At 45.1% G+C, this 21,584-nt stretch overlaps 1 protein-coding gene across 10 annotated transcripts in view; it reads right to left on the reverse strand.

The window, feature by feature from the left end:
- ARHGEF11 (Rho guanine nucleotide exchange factor 11) overlaps nucleotides 1-21,584 on the reverse strand; it is a 98,227-nt gene that overhangs the window by 31,670 nt on the left and 44,973 nt on the right. For 5 of the 10 annotated variants that reach the window (XM_014836917.3, XM_014836914.3, XM_014836916.3 and 2 more), the window contains exons 2-12: nucleotides 16,199-16,231; nucleotides 14,985-14,999; nucleotides 14,566-14,654; nucleotides 13,563-13,661; nucleotides 10,676-10,725; nucleotides 9,785-9,842; nucleotides 8,987-9,165; nucleotides 8,076-8,147; nucleotides 2,921-3,040; nucleotides 1,172-1,217; nucleotides 549-625 (exon numbers count right to left, since the gene is read on the reverse strand). In XM_014836917.3, coding sequence (XP_014692403.3) covers nucleotides 549-625; nucleotides 1,172-1,217; nucleotides 2,921-3,040; nucleotides 8,076-8,147; nucleotides 8,987-9,165; nucleotides 9,785-9,842; nucleotides 10,676-10,725; nucleotides 13,563-13,661; nucleotides 14,566-14,654; nucleotides 14,985-14,999; nucleotides 16,199-16,231 — 838 coding nt within the window. The remainder of the gene's footprint in view (nucleotides 1-548; nucleotides 626-1,171; nucleotides 1,218-2,920; nucleotides 3,041-8,075; nucleotides 8,148-8,986; nucleotides 9,166-9,784; nucleotides 9,843-10,675; nucleotides 10,726-13,562; nucleotides 13,662-14,565; nucleotides 14,655-14,984; nucleotides 15,000-16,198; nucleotides 16,232-21,584) is intronic. The other 5 variants (XM_014836924.3, XM_014836922.3, XM_070497996.1 and 2 more) reach the window with 4 other exon arrangements.

Here is a 21,584-nt window from a genome sequence, read left to right on the forward strand (position 1 = left end):
TGCAAGTTTATATTTACAGTTTATATAATGTAAACTGAGAAGACTTGGAAGAGAGAACTTTTGAGGTCAAAACCTGAAATTCCTTTGACCACCCCAGAAAAGATGAGCTGTTCAAGTACAAAAAGATCTGTGACAAAGAAAGTGAGAGCCTGCTGTTCTGATTAGGCCAGGTTCATTCTATCAACCTAAGGTGATGGTATTTGCAGCCAGGTAGAAATGTGTTTTTGGTCAAGTCACTGTTTCAGATGATTTACATCTCTGCTCCCTTACACTCTAAGGCTCGCTACAGTGAATGACACGGCCTCTCCCTCCACCCTCCTCTTCAACAGAAGCCAGATTCCACGATGTTGCATGTAGGATGCATTTGAAACCCCTTTCTTGGAACCCAGAGCAGAGTGACTAAAATCCTCAGAACTGGAACTCCAGAAGAGGTCCACAGACGACAGGCCAGCGGCCTTGGTGCTGCCGGTGAGCAGCACAGCCGTCAGTGCCTAGAGAAGGGACACCGAGCACAGTTTTCAATGGGGCTCGCCCCTGCTGGCACTCACCTCACTGAGGGAAGGGAAGCGTTCTGTCCCAGAGTCCAAGCCGCTGTCCCCCTCCTGGGAATCCAGAGAGAGTCGGCCTGAGAAGAAACAGTTGACACAGTAAGGAAGGAGCTGTGGTCTGGGGGAAGGAAGAACCTTCATTCTGGGAACCTGTGTGGAGCAGGAAGGGGAAGCTGCCACCTTCCTTTCTTTCCCAGTTTCCTTTTGGCCCTCTCATCTTGTGAGCCCTCGAGTCAGATGCTTTACACCTGTGGCCAGGCCATGTCGCCTCCTGAAATAAGGCTGCACAGCTCTGCCTCCCAACCAGTCTCAGCCCTCACCTCATCCCCAAGCCTCTTCTGGTTCCCATCCATTTCCTCCTGCAACAGCATTTCTTGAGCTCCTAAGTGCCAGGTGCCGATGGGCAAGCCGTCGTCTGGACCATCATCATTCCGCTATCTGCCTGGCACTTATCCACCCAGGGCTACTGCCTGGACAGTCATTTCTCCTGAATAAGTGGCATCCAATTTCCCCGAGCACTGCTACTGCTTTCTCTCAGTGTTCGATTTCCCAGAGCACAGGGAACCGCAGATAAGAAACCCGAACTAGAGATCTGCCAGAGAAAAAGGGTGAGGGGAACTCACCTTCTGAAGATCTCTGGCTGGTGTCCCCATACAGTGGAAGTATGTCCTAAAAAAGAAGGGTCCAGAAGGTGGGCAAATTCTGGGAATCTCTCCTTCCTGTTTCCTTCCTCCAAGCAACCCTTCCCTCAATCTCAGCAGATAATATCTGCTTACAATTAGCGGCTTCTTCTGCTTCACTGCCTTAAAAATGCCCAGCAAGAAGAGCTATTGCTTCACTCGCACAGTTTGAGGAGGATGGTGACCCCTATTGGTGGAAAGGGAGCTCTACCATTAGTAAGATTCTAAAAACTCATTTGACTGATCATCCCGGACCTCAAAGCCTCTACTGCCCTAGTTGGGCTGGACACAGAAAGAACCTTCTATCAAGGAGTCCCACAGGCTCAAGCAGGTGACTGAGGGAAGATAAGAAAGGTCTACCTCTAAACATCTTTGAAGAGGACTGACGGATGCTGGCCCGCAGCTGACTGACCAGCCAGTATCGGGGGTATTATGTTGACAGAGCTTCACTGTTTATAAGGTGCTCTTTTCTATCTCATTTACTCTTTCAACAACTCTGAGGCAGGTAGAGTACTCTCACGTTATAAACGAGAAAACAGAAGCCCAGAGAGCTTAAGCAACTTGCCCAAGCTACACAGCAGTAAGCTATAAAGCCAGGGTTGGCGCTCAGACCTTCAGATCCTAGGCTGTGTGTTTCAGACTCGCCCCGTCACAGAGCACATGTGCACTGACACTAACAGCGGCAGCAGCAAGCGTGGACTGGCCCCTGTGCTGAGGGGCGTGCCTTCATTCCGACATAATCCTAGCAGGCAGATCCTGTCCTGATCTCCATTTCATAAATGAGGACACTGAGGCTCCCACGGATCACGGAACTTGCCCAAGAGTCTTAAAGCTGGTGAGCACCAGAGCTGGGATGTGAATCCGGATGGTCCAAGTCCAGAACCTGAGCTCCTATCAACCATGTGACACGGAGAAGTCTTTCCGGAAGTAAAACAGTTTAAATCTGATTAGCCTGTGTTTCCCAGACATTTTTGATCTGGATGTTCTAAAAAAGAAAGTAGATAATCCTCAAATAATTTCTATTGGCTCTGGTAAATATTATTCTTGGAGAGCTTAAAGTTTCTGGTGAGTTACTTCTTATTTACCCAAAGAGTCAAGGTCTGATGGAGATAAGTAGGACAGTAACAGTCAAGTCCCTGACCAGAACAGATAAGGAACCATCTCCTGTCTGGGATTTTCCATGAAGTGTGGTTAGCTGCTGCTACAGATCCCCCTCAACTGATGGGATCGTTTAGGCTGACTTTAAAAAGTACCTGTGTCCTTTGAGAAGACCCATTACCTGAGGGACAGGTACTAGAAAAAGCTACCAGATGAATCTTGAGTAAAATCCTAGTGTAGGAATATACACCAGCTGTGAGGAAACTCCCCAGAAGGGGATGGATAATCGGGAGACTAAAGCCAACAGTCTGACTTATTTCACATTTATTTCTTTCCATTGCAACTGTAAGCTGTAGGAGGGAATAAACAGGCTTTTGCTTTTGATGACATCCCAAATGTCAGGACAGCGCCCAGCCTCTGCGGTGCTAAATAAAGAATTGCTGACCTTTGTTCCTTTGTAAAATACTCAGCACTTACTAGCTCGGCCTAAGGTCCTGTATGACCCAGGAAGGTTTCTGTCCTAGCTGTCTTCCTGACTCTACCCCCGGTCCACCTGCACGGCGCCCTTCCTGGAGCTGTGCCTACATCACTCACCACTAAGCCACCAGTCTCCTGCTGGATCTTCAGCTGTAACTGAGTGACTCGCCGCCGGGCACCTTCGATCTGCTCTTCCAGCAGGCTGGCGGGGTTCCGGCTATACACCTCACAGATACGCTGGGGAAGGGTGAGGAGGATGGGGAGGACGGGAAAAGGCAGAAGGGGTGGTTAGTAGAGAATGGGGAGAATAGGTAGTTATCCCAAAACAAAGAGGAGAGAGAAGAGATCTCTGCCCTTCTAGTAGATGCTCGTTATTTCACCATCATTTAGGAGAAGAAAAAGGTATAAATGGTGAGAACAGAACACATGAGGCCACTGGAGAGAGAAGACACGACACGAACGCCTGTCCTATTCTGACCACATCAAGGCCTGGCTGAAGGAACACATCCTAGGTGAGGTCTTTCTTGACTACTGACTACTCAAGTGTCAGACGTTTAAGTGACCGTCCAAACCAGCACAAAAAAGTGCCCAAGAGGAAACTTACACACAGTGAGAACCACAGATGATAGGAAGAAGCGCGGACGAGGGAGGCCAGCATCCCTCTCCCCAGCCCCGCCACCTGATGCTCCAGCCCTCCCTGCAGCACATGGCAGAGCACCACACACATGTTTAGAGCTTGGGCTTTGCAGTCAGGGAGGCCTGGCTCTGAATTCTGGCACCTCCACTTACTAGCTCTGTAGACCTGGGCAAGCTTTAATACGTCCTCATCAATAAAACAGAGATGACAGTACCTGCCTCCTGGGACGGCTGAAAGATGTGAATGAGATTATGCATGTAAAGTGCTTAGCAGAATGTCTGGTGCATAATTACATGACTGAATACACGACAGCGGTTATTATTTTACTACAAAAGGAAGTGCTAAATAAAGCTGCCTGGCTAAATAATTAAATAAAGACGTTGGGTGTACAGATTCTCTAAGTTCACTGGGGCCTCACTGCTACCTGATCACCTTTTTCACAAACTCCTCACACTTCCTGTCTCATCTTCCCCACGCCTGTCAAGCCCCGACCCTTCCCTTAACCTCAGCTGGTGACATCATCTGCTAAGAACGTTCCCAACTTTCCTCCACTTCAAGACATCTGCCGCCAGTCTCCCCTGCCCCAGAAGAGAAACTATGTCTACATCTTCTACAAGGTTAACACCTTCAACGGCCTCGGGCTCTCCTTAGGCCCTGTTCACATATCTTCAAAGTCTCCTCTTTCCAATGGCTCCTTTCCCTCGTCTGACAAAAACGCTCCAGTTTCCTGTGTTAAAACAAAAACCACTACAACAAAGCCCTTTCCATCAACTCTGATTATTCTTCAAGCCGCTACCTCAGTCTCATCTCCTTCCTTTCACAGCCACATGGCACAAAATAGGCATCCACACTCAGAGCCCCACACGTTGCCTTCCTGTCACTCCTCAACATGCACAACCTAGTTCCTCCCCATTATCTCAGACAGCTACTCTTTCAAAGAGCAAAATCACCCAATTGCCAAATCCAATGGTCTCTTCTTAGTCCTTAACTCTCCAGACCTCTGTTGAATACCTTCCTCCTCAAAACACTCTCCTCTTGCGACTTCCTAACTGCACTGTCTCGGGTCTCCTCACACCGTTCACCTCAACTGCAGCTTTATCCTGCTCCTCTCTTCAATCGAGGTGAGCCTCCGCTCTGCAAACATCTGCCGAGAGCTGACATACGCCAGGCCTGTGCCTGCACACAGGACGAAGACACAAATGTAGAGATAAGAGGCACGGTCCTTGCCTTTAAGGAACTTTGTCCAAAAGGGGAGAAGGACAAATAAACAATTAAAATACAACAGCAAGAGCTGTGACGTCAGGTAGAAGCAGCGTGCTGTAGAAGCACGGAAGTCCCAAACCCCCTCCTTAGTGCTCTCGTCTTCTCCCCGCGCTAGTGCCGTGGTGGTATCCTCCAGTCCCAATTTCAACACCACCTTTAGGCTGAGGATACCTTTTCTCCTGAGGTGCAGCCCTATCTCCATGCCTAGCGGATGTCTTTCTATCTTGATGTCCCATGGGCACCTTAAACTCAGTGAACCGGAAGCTGACCTTCATTTTTTTCCCCTAAACCCTGCTCTTTTCCTCTGTCTCACTCCATCAATGGCATCACCATCTGTCCAGGCACTTAAACTTGGGGCTATCACTTATTCTTTCTTCTCCTTCCCTTTCCAGGTGCTAGGTTCTGCTGATGTGATCTCTGAGATGTCTCCCATTGCCATCTCCGTCTTTCTGTTCTTACTCCTGCTGTTCCTGTTAAATCTGTCGTCATTTCTCACACACTGCTACAGCCTCCTGCATGGTCTCCTCATGTCAGTCCACTCACCACACTTCTCTAGAGAACGCTGATTTGAAAATATGATCACTCCCTACTAAAATCCTCTGATCAATTCCCACTCTCTTCAGAATAAACTCCAAACTTATCATGGCATTCAAGGCCCAAAGCACTTTCCAGAGTGAAACAGACTGAACCCAACTCAAATGTCACCTCATGAAGCCTTTTCTGATCATTGCATAATTAATTATTCCTTGTTTTGGGCTTCCATGGCATTTACCAAAATATTTTAAAAATTACTACTGACATATAATTCACGTAATATAAACGTCACCATTTACAGTGTACAGTTCAGTGGTCTTTATATATTCAGAGCTGTAAACCATTCCCACTACTTAATTCCAAAACATTCCCATCACCTACCTGCCCCCACCACCCCAAAAAACTGGTCCCTCCCAATCTCGCCCTTCTTCCACCCCTGGCAACCACTAATTTACTGTCTCTATGGATTTACCTATTCTGGACTTCCTTATAAATGGAATCATACAACATGTGGCTTTTTGTGTGTCTGGCTTCTTTCACTTAGTACAATGTTTTCAGGGTTCTTCCATGATCATGTACCAGTCCTTCACTCCTATTTATGGTGGAATAATATTAAATTGTGGCTATACTACATTTTGTTTACCTAGTCACCAGCTGATGGACATTTGGGTTGCTTCCACCTTTCGGCTATTATGAAAAATGCTGTTACGAACACTCAGGTACAGGTTTTTGTGTGAACATGTTTTCAGTTCTCTTGGGTGTATACCCAGGAGTGGGACTGATGGATTACATCTCTGTGTTTCTCTATGTTTAATATGTCGAAGAACTACCAAACTGTTTTCCACAGTGGCTGCACTATTTCACATTCTCACCCTCAACGGTGGGAATAAATTAGGATAGTGAATACAGACAAAATAAAAGTATTTCTCCGATTTTTCCACATTCTCACTGACAACTGCTATTTTGGCCCTAGCCATCCTAGTGGGGGTGAAGTAGTATCTCATTGCAGTTTTGTTTAGCATCTCCCTAATGACTAATGATATTGAGCATCTTTTCATGGGTGTATTGGCCATTTGTGTGCCTTCTTTAGAGGACTGTCTATTCAAATCCTTTGCCAATTTTTAAATCGGGTTGTCTTTTCATTGTTGAGTTTTAAGAATTCTTTATATATCCTGGTACTAGATCATCAAATATATGAGTTGCAAATATTTTCTCCCATTCTGGGGATTGTCTTTTTACTTTCTTGATAGTGTCCTTTGATGCACAAAAGTTTTTAACTTTGATGAAGTCCAATTTATTATTTCTTTTTGGTTGTGCTTTTGGTGTCCTAAGAAACCACTGCCTAATCCAAGGTCATGAAGATTTACACCTATGTTTTCTTCTAAGAGCTTTATAGTTTTTAAAAGTAGTTTTGGGTCTTACATTTAAGTCTGATCCACTTTGAGCTAAATTTTATTATGTGAGGTAAGGGTCCAAATTCATTCTTTGCATGTAGGTATCCACTTGTTCCAGCACCATTTGTTGAAAAGACTATTCTTTCTCCACTGAAGTGTCTTGGCATCTTTATTGAAAATCAAGTGACCACAGATGTACGGGTTAATTTCTGGACTCTGAATTCTACTCTACTGATCTATAGGTCTATCGTTACACCGGTACTACACTGTCTTGGTAATTCTATGACATGTGTCAATACATAAGTATCAGCACTTATTATAATGTACTGTAACTATGTCTTCACTCATCCACTGATATCCTACTGGATTACCGACTGCTTCAAGGAGCGGTTCGTCTCTCATTCATCTTTGCAACCATTCCACTTGTTGCCCCAGCACTGCGGCCCCCCTCCTCCCCTGCAACACACACACAGTACCTAGCACACAATTCCCAGTACCTAGGAACTCAATGCTTGTTAAATAATGAGTGCATTTTCAGATCTCTGTGCCTTTGGCCTCTGCTATCCATTCATTAGCATTCCCTCTTCCACTGCTTTTGCCTACAGAAGTCCCACTCTTCAAAGCCTAGCTGAAATACTGTTCTCCCTGTGAAGTTTTCCCCTACATTTCCCATTATTAATTAATTGCTCTCTTCTTTGTTCTCTTATTGCCAACTGTTTGTTCCTCCCACTCTCTTTCCTATTGTAATATGAATTTCCCCCATTAGATCTTAAACATGTTGAGGGCAAGAATTGTCTAATCTTTTTCATCTCTGTTTACCATAGGAACTGAAACAACGCTTTACATACAGTGGGCACTTATAGAGACTTGCTGAATTGAAATGAAGGAGTGAGGAGCTCACTGTAAGCCACAGCTATTACAGGAATCTGGTTATTCCACTCCAGTTAAATTAATCTTCTTCTTGTTCACTATGCGCATCATTCCCTAGGTCTGGAAACCTCTCTTCACTCCTTGTACCAACAGTGCCTTGCACCTCTATCAGCCTGGCCCGACATTCACCTACCACCACGCCTTCCTTCCGTCTTACCCTTCCCTTCCCTGGAACCCTCCAAGATCAATTCCAACGGACTTTGATTTCCTCAGTTCTGATGTTCCCTCATTTCATTCTACCTGTTCCATCACTCTGTTTGTATTTGGTCTGTGTATTCACTATTCTACTCTATTGCCCACGAGCTCTATGACCCTCTTCACTCTATCGGCCAAATTCAGCTTTAACAATTCCACTGGCCTATGACAATTCTTTAGTGGTCCTGAAGTTTTACTTTTTAAGGTTTGACTGTGCTAGGATGTGGCCTGTAAATGAAGTTGTACACACGGGAAGATGCTCTGATAAAGTCTTATTTCATTGAGGCCATGGCTGGTCTACCCTCAGCAGGGACCTTACCTGTAGCTCCTTTTCCTCCTGCCTCAGCATGTTCCTAAGGATCTGGGTGGCATGTTTTTGAAATTCGGGATCCTAAGAATGGAAAACATGACAGAAGTGAGAGTTGGGGATCAGCTCCATAGCTTTATTTTCTTCTATTTTCGGCCGATGCTTGGGCAAGGAAGCCTATGAGAGCAGCCTGAGCTGTGTGTTTTGTATAACACTCAGCACCTTGCTGGAATTCAGTAAACATAAAATCTTATTTTTATTTTACTCCTGAACTTCATAGAAATCTTGACTGTAATCACCTCTGGTATCAAATTGCTCTCTAGAGTCTCCCAGGACTTGCTGGCTCAGTCTTCTTTCCAACCAGAAGATCCTGTTCCCTATTCCTATCTGCACCTTGTCCTCTTTTAACTCCTCACACAGGCTTTCCCTGGTCCTTGGGTTCTCTCCCTACTTGTTTTCATCCTTTCTCTCCTGACTCTCCCCTCCTACAGACTGGGCTCCACATTTTATTCTTCCAAATAGCCTTATTCTCCAGGAAGCCTCTCCCCTACTCCTTGACTTACTCCACACTCTTGTCACAATGATTAGAATCAGTCTTCAGCAGATGCCTCTGGTGACCTATGCTGGAGGTGTGCACTCTCTCCCCATGGGGAGAAGAAGTCTCAAAGGGCTTTAGAATCTTCCACACACTTAGGAAACACACTGCACGTTGCTGTCTGAGAAACCTGCACATGCATTTATATGGAAGGAGGACACTAAGGCATGCAACAATCCCTTTAATGCAGCCCTCGTTCTGTTCAACTTTTTGATGGTCTTCACGTATCTTTTTGGCTTGTCTCTGCTTACCAGCGTGCCATTCAATTTAACTTGCTTTCCTCTTCAAAGGGACAGCAGAGTGAGGAGAGGAGCAGGAGGACCATTACCTGCAGAGGTTTGGGTCCTGTGATGCGCTGTGGAGGTGGCAGAGGTGGAGGAGGTGGTGGTGGTGGAATCACAGGGGTGACTCGGGGAGCTCCTGCTGGGGCTGGATCCTGCTGGAGTGCAGAGACACCAATGGATGCGGGTGAAGAGCCTAGGAGGGTGAGTGCAACATATGCACCAGCTGGAGGAAGACAGACAGAGAGAGGCTTGCTCAAGTAGTATTGTTCTGCACGGCAGACATTCAAGCTACAAAGGAGGAGGTTCATCCTTCTCCTTTCATTAAACATTAATTCTGGAGATAAGGTTCCCCTCACTTTTAATGCCCCCCTGCCATTCTCTAATTCCTGCCCACCTACCCTGCATCAACACAATACCCCTTCCTCCTTCCCTTTCTTCATGCAGGGACCTCAATCGAAATTCCACCCACAGACACCTTGAAACACTCCCAAGGTACTGCCCGATCAGTCTGGTTTCCTCCTTTATCTCGCTAAATTAAGTAGCGAGTGAACGGTGTTTGAGGGAGACCTGGTCTTAGTAGGATATGGTCTAAACGGGAGTACAAAGATGAGCGTGACAATAAAGATGCCTGAGGAGAGACTAACAGCGTCTCCACTTGAAATGACAATAGGGAACTGTGGCAGTCTAAGCGGATCATTCCATGTGAAGACTAAAGACGTGACTTCGGCAGCCTCCCACATCTACAAAGGAAGTCTCCTGGGTCAACAGACCTGCTCTTTCCCTCTCCCTCCCAGGCCATCTGCTCCCCTACTTTCTTTTGTTGTCAGCTCTCTCCTACTCACATTTGATAAGCTTCACCACCTCCAGGTGTGAGCTGTTGGTCACCATGGTGCCATTCACCTGTTGAGGGGACAAACGATACTGAGGAACGGTGACAGAAACCTAGGGGATCCTTCTACAAGTTCAAAATGCCACTCTTTTAGGAAGCCATTTTCCAATGTTCTTTAGCCACCTCTAGTCACTTGTTTACTCAAATTCATGTTATGAATTTGTTCCTGTACACATCTCCCATGTGTTCTGTCTCCCTAGCTGGCTTACAAGTTTTCAGGGATAAGACTTGTAGCTCCGTTCATTTGACCGGGCATTCATTCACTCATTTAGTGTTTGTTCATTAATTTATTCATTAATTAATGACTTTATTTATTTTTGGTATATACTTTTCTAACCATCAGCCTGTATACATGTCAACCGACCTAGTGTGCTTCCTCCTCACTAGAGGACTAAGGAGTCCCCTCATCGAGGGTTTCCTTAATGCTTCTAGGACTCTCTACTGCAGAAGAAAGCACTGAATGAACAGGGCAGATTACAGTAGCTAAGAACTGGAAAGGACCTCGAGTCAGCACTGTACGGAGGATAAAATATCAACCTGAGAATCCAAAGGCGTTGGATCCTTCACTAGTCTAATCTCTCCTTCTTAATCTTTTTTTTGTGAAAAGGGATAACAAAACTAGTTACAGAAGCTTGGTTAGCCATCAAGAAAGGCCTAGGATATGGAACCCAGCTATCTGCATCCCCACTCTGTCGCATTATACTACTGTGCTCACTCTCATGGTATGACCCCCTAACTCAGTGGCCAGCTGACAGCTGGTATCAAAACAGAAGTGTGCAGGACGGGCCAAGGCCACAGTGACCCTGCACACCCTCCTGGGGGGCGGAGAGGGAAGGTCACTCACTTTGATGATCCGGTCGCCCTCTTTCACACCGGCTTTCATGGCTGCACCTCCTGTAAGGAGAAGGCCTGGTCAGCAGAGCCCATCAACCTTTCCCAGAGGTCGCTGAGTCCACGCCAAAGTCCCTGTCAGATCACCTCCCCCCACAATTTCTCCTCACCTCTCTGTGTTAAGTATCTCAAATGCTGGGTGTACATCCTATTCTGCTCCAGTGACACAACTACCTTTAAGCTAGAGTGGACTATATAAGGTCACATCTCTTGCTCCTTCCTCTACCTAGCTCAGATGCCAGACTTCTGACAGCCAAGCCGAGGCAGGAGAGAGGCCGCCAGGCTCCGGGAAGAGTGGATGTGCTTCATTTGAATGTGTTTACATGTGTTCTGAGGTCAAATAAGGGTTATTTCTTATTTTCCAGCAGGAAGAATGAGTTTACTCTATAAATATAATTGTTAAATAATAATAGTTAGGAGGAGGAAGATGGAGAAAAGGATTAAAACAAGAGTTTTGAAATTGTGGTTCATAAAGATATTCTGGGGGCTCATTAAAAATGATAATGACAACTGTTTTATTTTCTGCTAAAAAATTGTTTTAGACTATTTACAGTTTCTCCCTTTAAAATGGGCCAGATTAAGGGCTTCTGAATGTGACTGACTGAGAGGAGCTCTGAACGTGCTCTCAACTTTTTCAGGTTGTCACTCAACTGGAGACTGCCGTGGTTTTGACCCCCATGCAGTTTTAAACGACTTAGAGTCCTAGTTTAAATTATACCCAGGAAGCATAAGAAATACTAAAGATGAAACAAGTTAATGAGAAGCATAGACATCATGCTTTTTGTAAATTTGCCCCAAGATGATCATTAAGTCTGTAAGTTGTACTCATCTGATCAAAACAAAACTCCCACAAAGCACATCTCGATGCTTCTAGTCTAAAAAGAGAAATTACAGTGATGACTACACTCCAATTTGGCTTTTCAATATTGGGACGCAAGACAACCCTCATGTAAAGTGTGCTATTTATGGAAGAGTACTTGCAAACACCTTGAAACTCTCTCTTATACTGCCATCTAGAAACTAAAGGCAGAGAGAAAAGAGCAATCTTGCCTGAATGTATGAAACTCATGAGGTCACTTCTGATAACTTAGTGATTAAAAAAAAATTACACTCTTCAGAGTAAGAGGATTGGAGCAGAACTTAGACTTTAGTAAGCAGGAAAATTACCAGGAGAATTTGTTAAAAAGCATATTCCTTGGCCCCCTTGCCAGAAAGTGATTCAGTACTTCTGGGGTTGGGCCCAGGAACGTGGATTTCAATCATCCTAGGGCCTCGCTGATTCAGGTGCAGGCTGAGCACAGACTACACTTTGAGAAACAGTGAACTAGAGAAATTAGTATCTGGAAAAGACAATAACAGCTACTTTGTCACTCTTGCAATTTCAATGCCAATCCAAATGAAGGCTCTTCCTCTCTTCTCCCCAAAATATACATACATACACACATTTTCCAAAACTCTTATTTTACTGCAAGCTATCCTTTTGTTCTTTCCTCTCTGGGTTTGACTCTGCTCAGGCCTAAGAGGAGGAAAAACTGAAAGAGTGCTGAACTCACACGTCCCCAGAGGGGAGCCCCATACTTTCTGCATCAAACAGACACAGGAGCAAAGTACAAGTTACTGCCAGCCCCGCTAGCTCTGTCATCACGTCCAGGAACCCTGAGAGCGTAAAGGAAGTAAAGAATGAAAGTATCTTTTCAGAGCCCTACCTGAGGATATGCAAAACAAACTCCTCTCTGATAAAAGCTACCTCCCAAACATAAGAAGCTATAATTATTCATATCCTTACAAGATCCATAGACCTCATTTTGGTCATAAGTTTGACCTTCTCTTTCCACCTTTCCTGTAAACAAATCCCAGATCTTTCTCCAAAATTACTTCAAGTCTATTTTCCTTCCCATTTTGCACTGTACTTTAGTGTGAGACGTGAGCCTGCTCCCCAGCCTGTTCCTTGTCGTCTTCTTCAAGCCAAGCCTGGTGGTGCTCCCCCGTGTCACCACGCCCAAGCCCACTCGTCACACTGGATTCACTCCTGCCAGGGATACCTGCTTTATCCTCTCGCCCCTCCAGCTCCTTCCTGATTGTCTTCCTCAGCCTGGGCTGCTCACGAACCACGATCTACCAGCTGGCACATGACAGCGCTTTGAAATATTCGAAGATCTTTTATACATAATTGGTTACTTGATTGATTTGCTTACGATAACCTCCCACTCTTTACCCTCTTCCCACCAAATTCCTATCCTGTCAACGTGTTTTTCTTTTCCATCTTTCAACCTATTCCTGAAATCCTACTTCTTCTAAGAAAGCTTCCCAAACTGAAGAGAAGGGAAACAACTATGCCTCGAACTACCCAAATACAAATTCTGTCCAACACACATCATTTATCTCTCGGTAATTTACTACTTAAAGTTAATTGTCTTGGACCAGTGTGCCCGTCTTAACTGCAACCCACTCAGAACAGTGACTGTCTGTGCACCGAGCAACGTGATGTGAAGGTAAGTATGAAGAACACAGGTCTTCGATTCCTCCACGGCATCTTCTGACCTAGTGTGAGGGGCTCCTCTGCAGGGCAGGCAGGCATTTGCCTGATGACCCGAGGGCTCTTCTGCTCTTTTTACACTTCCCAATAGGGAAGCAAGCATGAAGTGGGATCCCTAGAAATTCTGCCTAGTGGCCTAGCCTTGTGGAGACTTTCCCAGACGCTCATGGAGAACGAGTTCTAGAGTATTCATTCAGGCCTCCTGAGAAAGCACGAGCATGTTCTTTGAGTCACGCAGTGCTGTCACATCCACGGTTGCCTTGTGAGAACTGCCCACTGCAGGCAGGAGGGCTGCCACACTCACCAGGCCGCACAGACTGCACCAGAACAATGCGATCCCCACTGACTGTGAAGCCGAAGCCATGCTGGTCCTTTTGGATGATGACACAGCGTTGAACAAGACCTGGTGAGAGGTCAGAGGTGAGAAGGAGAAAGAAGGGGGTTAGGCAGGCACTGCCACCAGCAGCATAGTGCATACAAGCCAAGAGCAACCCGGGAAAGGCCCAGTGTGTTTCTTCGTCCGGAAAGCCTTTGTAGACTAACAGATTTCCCAGACCTAGCTGTCCACATGCTATCACAAAGACATGCCTCCCTTGGTGACCACAAAAACCTGGAACTACTCTGTATTCCACACAAGAAACTACCCTCCTCTGAGATGCTGAGACGTGTGTCTCTGTGCACGTCCAGCTCTTCAGGTGTGTCTGGGTGTTACTGGCCAAAGAAGGGGCGCGGCCGTGTCCAGGCTGAAGACTAACTTCACAGAGCAGCAGCCCCAGGACTGAGCCCTAGAGAGACTGGAAGTCTTCCGTCAAATCATGTCCAATGACTACAGCAGGTGGGACAGCAAGGCCTGTTGACTCTGCAGAGCTGGAAACTCATGTGGGTGACTCACAGCTGGTCCCTTGCTAAATCCAGGGAAGGTTAAGTGACAAGAGAGAACCCTTTTTTTCACATGCACATCCATGCACAGAAGGCAGAAAAAAAGAAAGAGAGGCTGTAACACCCAACTGCCCCCTCCCTGCGGGTGTGCACCAGACATCACGCATGTGTGCGGACAGGCCTGACTGCTTCCTGTAATAGGTAAAGCCTGAGTTCTAGAGTTAGAACGCAACTGGTTTCAGTGCACTGAAATATAAGGACTATATGAGGACTAAATGAGGCAATTTATGTAAAACACGTAACACAATGCCTAGCACACACAATGAGCTCAGGACAAAGGCTAAGTTGTTTTACATCTGGGGTATACAGATCTGTCTGTAAGGGTGTACACCCTTTGTCCGTGTGTTAATGTGCCAAGAAGAGGTTACCTGTGGTCTCAGAGGTGTCAGAGGATTGGCGGTGGTGGGAAGGGGACTTGCGTTCAGGTGCCGAATCTCCCAAAGACAGGCTATTTAACCTGGAGAAGGAGTAAGAAAAGCACATCGATGAGCTGGGCAGGGAAGGGCCAGCCTTCCAGTGGAAGCAAGCTCTGTCAAAATGGGCCCTGAGTCTTGGGTAAGGAGAGACCAACTCTGTCATCCTGTAACCCGCTTAATCTGGTGGGAGATTAGCCATGTCTACACCACTCGCAACACCACCTCTCTGGAATCCTAGGCTGGCAGGGCAAGCATGATCTCTTTAATACCCAGCAAGGCGTAAAGGGAAATAGCCCTTCCTGGAGTCAGGAGACAAAGAGACAATAGCAAGAACAGGATGTGCACAAATATACATGCTTGTTGGGTCTTACCAGGCTGCAATGGGGCTGATGGAACAGAACGGAGCAGCAGAGAAAATGAATGCAAGAAAAAGACAGGAAAAAACAAATAGCTAGTTAGTTTCAGGCGATGATTTGCAAAGGAAGGGGAGACTGGAGGGCAAGGACACGGTGGGTCAGAAACACACAGGTCTGCATGAACACAGCAGAGGACTGCGGTGGCTATAGCAGATATGTCTCCCCCACTTTAGCTTCATCTCTTTGTCCCTCTCCAAAACAGCATTTCCAGAAGGGCCACTGGGCATTTGGTACTAACCAGTTAGGTAACTGGCAACTTGTACACTTTTCTAGAAAGGAGGGGTACAGCAATGGTCCAAGCCTCTGAAAATTCCATTTATCTTGTGGGTACCACGGGAGAACAGGAATCTGGTCTGTTTGGTGGCAGTTTCCAACCCCATGTTCAGCCTCATTCCTATAGCCAGCCTGAGGCACCTTGCTTAGAAACTATTAAGACCCTAAAACCTTTAGGGACCACAGATGACCAAACCAGATTTATCACTTAGTCTTCTCTTTAATAAGACCCCTGCAGGAGCAGGAGAAGCTCAAATCATTGTTATGCCTCTCCTTTCTAGAAAAATGTACTAGTGGCTGGTTCCTAATCAATAGTTGTTGCCCCTCCGAGGGGGGGGTCTCCTATTCATGTCTGTGGCAAACGACTATGTAGAAGGTTATTCATGGAAGCACTGTGTGCAGTGGCAAAACATTGTAAATAATCTAAATGTTCACAATGGGTGACTGATTACATAGATCGCAGAATATCAATATAATGACACAGGATTCAGCCATGTATAAGAATGAGGAGGCTCTCTATATAGCATAAAGAATGGTCTCTAAAACATGTTGTTGAGGGAAAAAAGCAAGAGGCAGAATTATGTGGACAGGAAAAAAGTGGGTAAGGAGAGGAGAAAATTATTTGTTTAGATACGTTTATATCTTTGTTTACATAGGCATAAAATACCTCTGGAAGGGGACAAAAGATACGTACACCTTCCTCTGAGGAAGGAACTGGGTGCCTCGGGCACAGGGATGGAGCTGGAAACTTTTCATTATATTCTCATTGGTACCCGTTAAATTGTGAATCATGTGAAGGTGCTATCTCTTCAAATAATACATATAATACAATACAAACAAATAACAAACTTAAAAGAGGGGGTCTCCTTTCCCCCTCACCCTGGCACCCCTCTTACCTGGACAGGTGAGACTGCTTTTTACTGGCTGATCTTTGGATCAGAGAGAGAAGGACATCAAGGAAGAAGAAAGCGTGGGGCCCAGGAGAGAGCGACGCAGGAAAGGAGGAAGAAAGAGAAAGAAAAACAAAACGAGACATAAACCAGACAAGACACTGGACATGGCTGGTTCAAAAGAAAAACTGCAATCAAGCTAAGAAGGACCCACGGGTGGAAACTGGCCACAACACAGTGCAGCGATCTTACTAAAACACAAATTTACCAGTGTTATTTTCCTGCTTAAACCCTTTTAGAGCTTCCCCACTGTACTAGGGAGGAAGGCGGTCCTGTCTTCAAGCTCAGCCTCGGCCACGGCAGCGAACAGGGTACTGCCCGATGCTGGTCAGCGCCCCTCCACTATCTTCCACAGCTCCCAGCCCCTAATCTCAGCTCAGCATTTAACAAATATTCTAGAATCTGTGGATGACAACTAAACTTACTGTGGTAATCATTTTCCAGTGCACGTATGTCAAGTCATTATGCTGTATACCTTAAACTTATCCAGGGCTGTATGTCAGTTATATCTCAATAAAACTGAAAAAAATAAAGTTCCAGAATCCAGACCTCTGCTATCTAATACAATAACTACTAGCCACATATAGCTATTTAAATTTTAAACAAAATGTAAAATTCAGTTTCTCAGTTGTACTGGCCACATTTCAAGGGCTTGATAGCTACATATGGCTAGTGGCTACCGTACTGGGTAGGGCAGAATAAAAGGTTTCCATCACTGCAGGAAGTTCTATTGGAGAAGTGCTGCTGTAGACACCATGCCACCAGGGGATACAAAAATGAATGAAACACGCACTTGCAGGTAACGGATGAGGTCAACATACAGAACTTTAGTACAAACACTGAGTGGCAACAGCTCCGCCCCCACCCCCTATCAGAGAAGGATTCTCAGAATGGACCTTTAAAGATCTTTTATTCCAGCTGCTCATCTGCTGTCTTCGGTTGGGTCAACAACACCTCCCCAGTGGGTTACCCACGATGGATTGAACTCCTCCGCCTCCTCCTCATTGCTTGTCATGAGAAAGCCCATTTTATCTTGGGGCAGCTCGGGCCGCCTCCTTGCCTCGTTCTGCTTGACCCTGCAGGAAACTGGCTTCCTAGGCCCATATTAAAGCCTAGAAAAAATGGTCTGGCAAGTTAACTTGGTTTTTGAACCTGGTTAACTCTTAACCTGGTTTGGCTTGCACTTGAGCTGGGTTGTGAGCTGTTCCACGTAACTGAAGGCACGTGAGGCCAAGGTCCCTGTACCTGGCTGTAGAGGACTGTGAGGGGCATGGACAAGGATCATTTCAGCAGCCATCAAAAAGTTCCTCTAAAAGAAATCACAGGGCAGGGCAGGTACAGTGGGGGACGAGGGGATTGAAACATGAGCAGGAAAGACTACTGTTGAATTGGAGGAGGAAGAAATGCCTAAAGCAGCAGATCTGGTGGATGGAAACAACGCTGGGCTATTGAGTCAGCTGGGCTTTGAGTCTGAGCAGAGATCTGGGAGGGAGACTGTGGAGGGTTAAAATTTGTGAGACAAGGGAAGAGGGAGAGGAGTAGTTTGGCTTGAAATAGAGGCTGTCAAAAAAACCCAAGACTTATTGGTGGGGTCGCCCTCTTTCTGATGACATTCCTGTCAAAATCTGGCAGCAGAGATCAGATTCCAATCAGCCTAAACTTGCTGGGTGTGGAGAGGGCCCAGGACAGTGGAGAATTTCCCCCCAGATTTGTGGCTCTCTAAATGGCCCAAGTGAGACGGATTTTCTGATCCAACTTCTCAATTAGCCCATAGACATCCAGTCAGTTATGGAGACTGGAGGGTCCTTTTATGTTTTTCCAGAGTTGCTCCTTCCTTGATATCATCACTGATAGCCACTTTAAGCCACATGTCCACCGCCTCAAGCCTGGATGACTGAAAAAGGCCTCTTGTTTTCACTCTCCAGTTTATCCAGCCGTCCAATACAACAGACTAACTTTCCCCAAACACTATTTTCTTTGAGTTCCCCTGATCAAGAACCTGTGAATTCTCTCCTTACTATCTAGATGATCAGATGTGCGTGCAATCGCCTGGTATTAAAGGCCTTTCATCAAGTGGATCCAAATACCTTTTCAAGTTCACTCATTACTCGTCTACTTTTTCCGACCTCTATTGGATCCTCAAAGATGCTGTGCTCATTCTCACCCCCGTCTTATGGTGGCCACCATCCCTTCTCCTCTCTTACTCCTTTTTCAAGGCTCTGGTCTAACAGCATTGACTCCACGAGGCTGTCCCTGGCTATCGCAGCTCACTTTTTTTTACCCTGACATTTTATTTTGAGAAATTTCAAACCGACACCACAGTTGAGGAGCAGCATGATGAATACCTGTGTACCCTCCATGTAGATTCACCAATTAATATTTGTCACATTTGCTGTATCTTTCTATGATTATACATTTTTTCCTGTTTGAAATCACAGACATCATGACACTTTACCCCTAAATACTTCAGCATATCCCCCTAAGACGCTTGGAATTCTCCTACATAACCACAATGCCATCAGCACACCCAGTGAGTTTAACTTTGATACAATAATATTATCTATATTATTTTATATATATATATATATATATATATATATAATATATATAGTTCATATGCAAAGTTCCCCAGTTGTTTTACTAATCTTCTATATAGCTCTTCCCCAACTGCCTTAATCCAGGACTGAATCACAGATCTCAAATTGCACTTACTCATGTCTCTTTTAGATTCATTTACTCTAGAATGCTCTCCCGACCCCCTACCTCCCTTTTCTCAGTCTCTCCCAACACCGACATGTTGAAGAGTTCTGGCCAGTTGTCTTATTGAATTGCCTGCAGTGGATTTGTTTGTCTCCTCATGATTACATTCAGATTAAACAGTTTAAAAGAATATTATGTAAGTGATGTTGTAGCTTGGCCACTTTGGGTCATGCCAGGTTTGATGACTTAGGTAGGTGGTACTCCTGAGATTCCTCAGTAGGAAAGGCATATTTTCCCGTTTGAATAATGGGAAACCTGTGGGGTGATATTTTGAGACCATATGAATATCTTGTTTTCCAACAACCTCTCATCCAACAGTTTTACTATCCATTGATGATCCTTGCCTGAACCAGTTACTGCACTGGTGACTGCAAAATAGCAATTTGCTAATTCTACCATTCCTTCACCTATTAGCAGACAGTCTTTTGTAAGGATGGCCTTCTTTTCCCTTTTCTGGACTGCAATGAACTCATGGATTTTCCTCCCCAATGCAATGCATTATAGTCCATTATTACCATCACATTTTTTTAAATGTTAAAGTTGTCCCAATTTGGCTGGTGAGAGCTTCTACAAGCCAGCTCCTGTATCCTTTTAAAGTGTCACCATCTGTCTTTGAGCGCATCTTTGCCTTCTGGCACAAAAAGACCCTCCAGGCTCACCTTGCACTTTCCCTGTGGCCAGCCCTGGAATCAAACATTCCTCTAAGGAGCCCTGGTTCCTTTTATTAGGAAATGTATTCAGAAACAAGATCTGGGTGCTAGGTGCTCACTGCTACTGAGATGTCACTGCTTCTAGGCCCTTTCAATGGACAGAGCTAGGAAATACTCATTAAGAAACTGTGAGTTCACATTGAAATCTCCAGTTTGACTCCAACACTCAAGAGTTCTTCCTCATCGTCCCCAATTCCATATTTTATCTTCCTTTCCCTGTGGTGAGAACTCTGTTCCCAAACAATAGAATATATTGACTCATTTGCTTTACTCTAGAATACACACAAGATAGCTTCTGGGGTTACTGCACCGTAACACTGGCAACAGCAAACTTACTAAGCAAACTTCAGGGTTTCTTTGCAATTCTTTTCGTCCTTAGACTACATCCCACTAAAGGTACACAGTCAGGACTGTGGATGAAAGTTACTTAGGATTAATTCCTCTTATGGTATCAATTTGAAATATATTTAGGGTTCTTTTTATATTTATACTTAATTTTAGGGTTTGCTTTATTCAGATTTACTTAATTTTATTTTTTGAATTTGTTAAACATTTACATGGTTGAAAATTCAAAATGAAATTTTAAAAGCGTATTCAGGAGTGTCCTTATCTCTTCACCCCACTCTTCCCCAGGTAACCATTTTCATTCATTTTTGGTTTCCTTTGTGTGTTTCTTCTTGTAATACTGCGTAAATACCTAGAAATATTATTTTCCTTTCTTGCTTACACAACAGGTAGTATCCTACAACTTCTACACTTTGCTTTTTCCATTTAATATATCCTCAAAGTAACTCCATCAGTTCATAGAAATCTTCCATTTCCTCATCCTTTTCTTTACAATGTGGCCCACATTCTGACACAAATGTTCCTCCCTCCTACACTGCTCCCCATCATCTGTGGCGTCGGCCCTGCCTCTCCGCTGAGGCAGAGGTTACAGCCAGTACGTCCCTGCGTGCTCTTGAGCAGCACCAGGCACAGAACGGGCACTCTGCAAACACATGTCGAAGACACCCTCTTCGTCCTCACCCAGAGGGTGTGCAATAAACCAAGTAAATGTCTGCTGACCTTCCGGACAGCAAAGTCGAAAACTGGTAACCAGCCCACACAGCCCTTCTGTTGGCCTATGGTGTGTGTGTGAGTGACTGTAACTGTTTTTATAAAATTAGTTGTTAAAATTTGAAAATCAGGCAATTTCACATTAAAAATTATAGGTTTCTGGTCTCTCTTGAAAAGGAAGAAGTTCTGGCACCATTGGGCTCATAGTCTCGCATGGTGACAATCTGCTGCAGTGGGTGGTATCAGCCCCCTCAGTGGGAGGTTCCTGGTCTCTTCATCCTGAACCCCACCCCACCACAGTGTGTAAATGAGGAAAGGGCCTAGAATATCCCTGTTCTGTGACAATATTATTAAGTTCTTACTGCCCACCAGGCACCGTGCCAAGCATCTGACATGCATTATCTCATTTCATCATCACCAGAGCCTGGTGAGCTGGGTAGTGCACTCCAGTCTCAGAGGAGCGAACAGAGAGGTGAAGTAAGTGGGGTTAAGATGTGCATAAAGTCGGTGTGACTTCAAGGTCTGTGCTTCCAATCAAAAAGCGACTGACCTGTGGCCATACGTAGATCTAAGTGGTCTTTATTGGACCTTCTCTCCTATTTTCTTTTTTACATACATACATACGCACACACACCCTCGCACACAATATATATACACATATATAATATATACACCTCACATGCGGACACACATGACATATAACTGTATCTCATATGTGTATACGTCATATATAATACATGTTATATATGTATATAAAGACATATAACACATACGATAGACAGAGATAAAAAAGCACACCCTGCATA

The sequence above is a fragment of the Equus asinus genome, chromosome 25, assembly GCF_041296235.1.
Source record: "Equus asinus isolate D_3611 breed Donkey chromosome 25, EquAss-T2T_v2, whole genome shotgun sequence".
Taxonomy (NCBI): domain Eukaryota; kingdom Metazoa; phylum Chordata; class Mammalia; order Perissodactyla; family Equidae; genus Equus; species Equus asinus.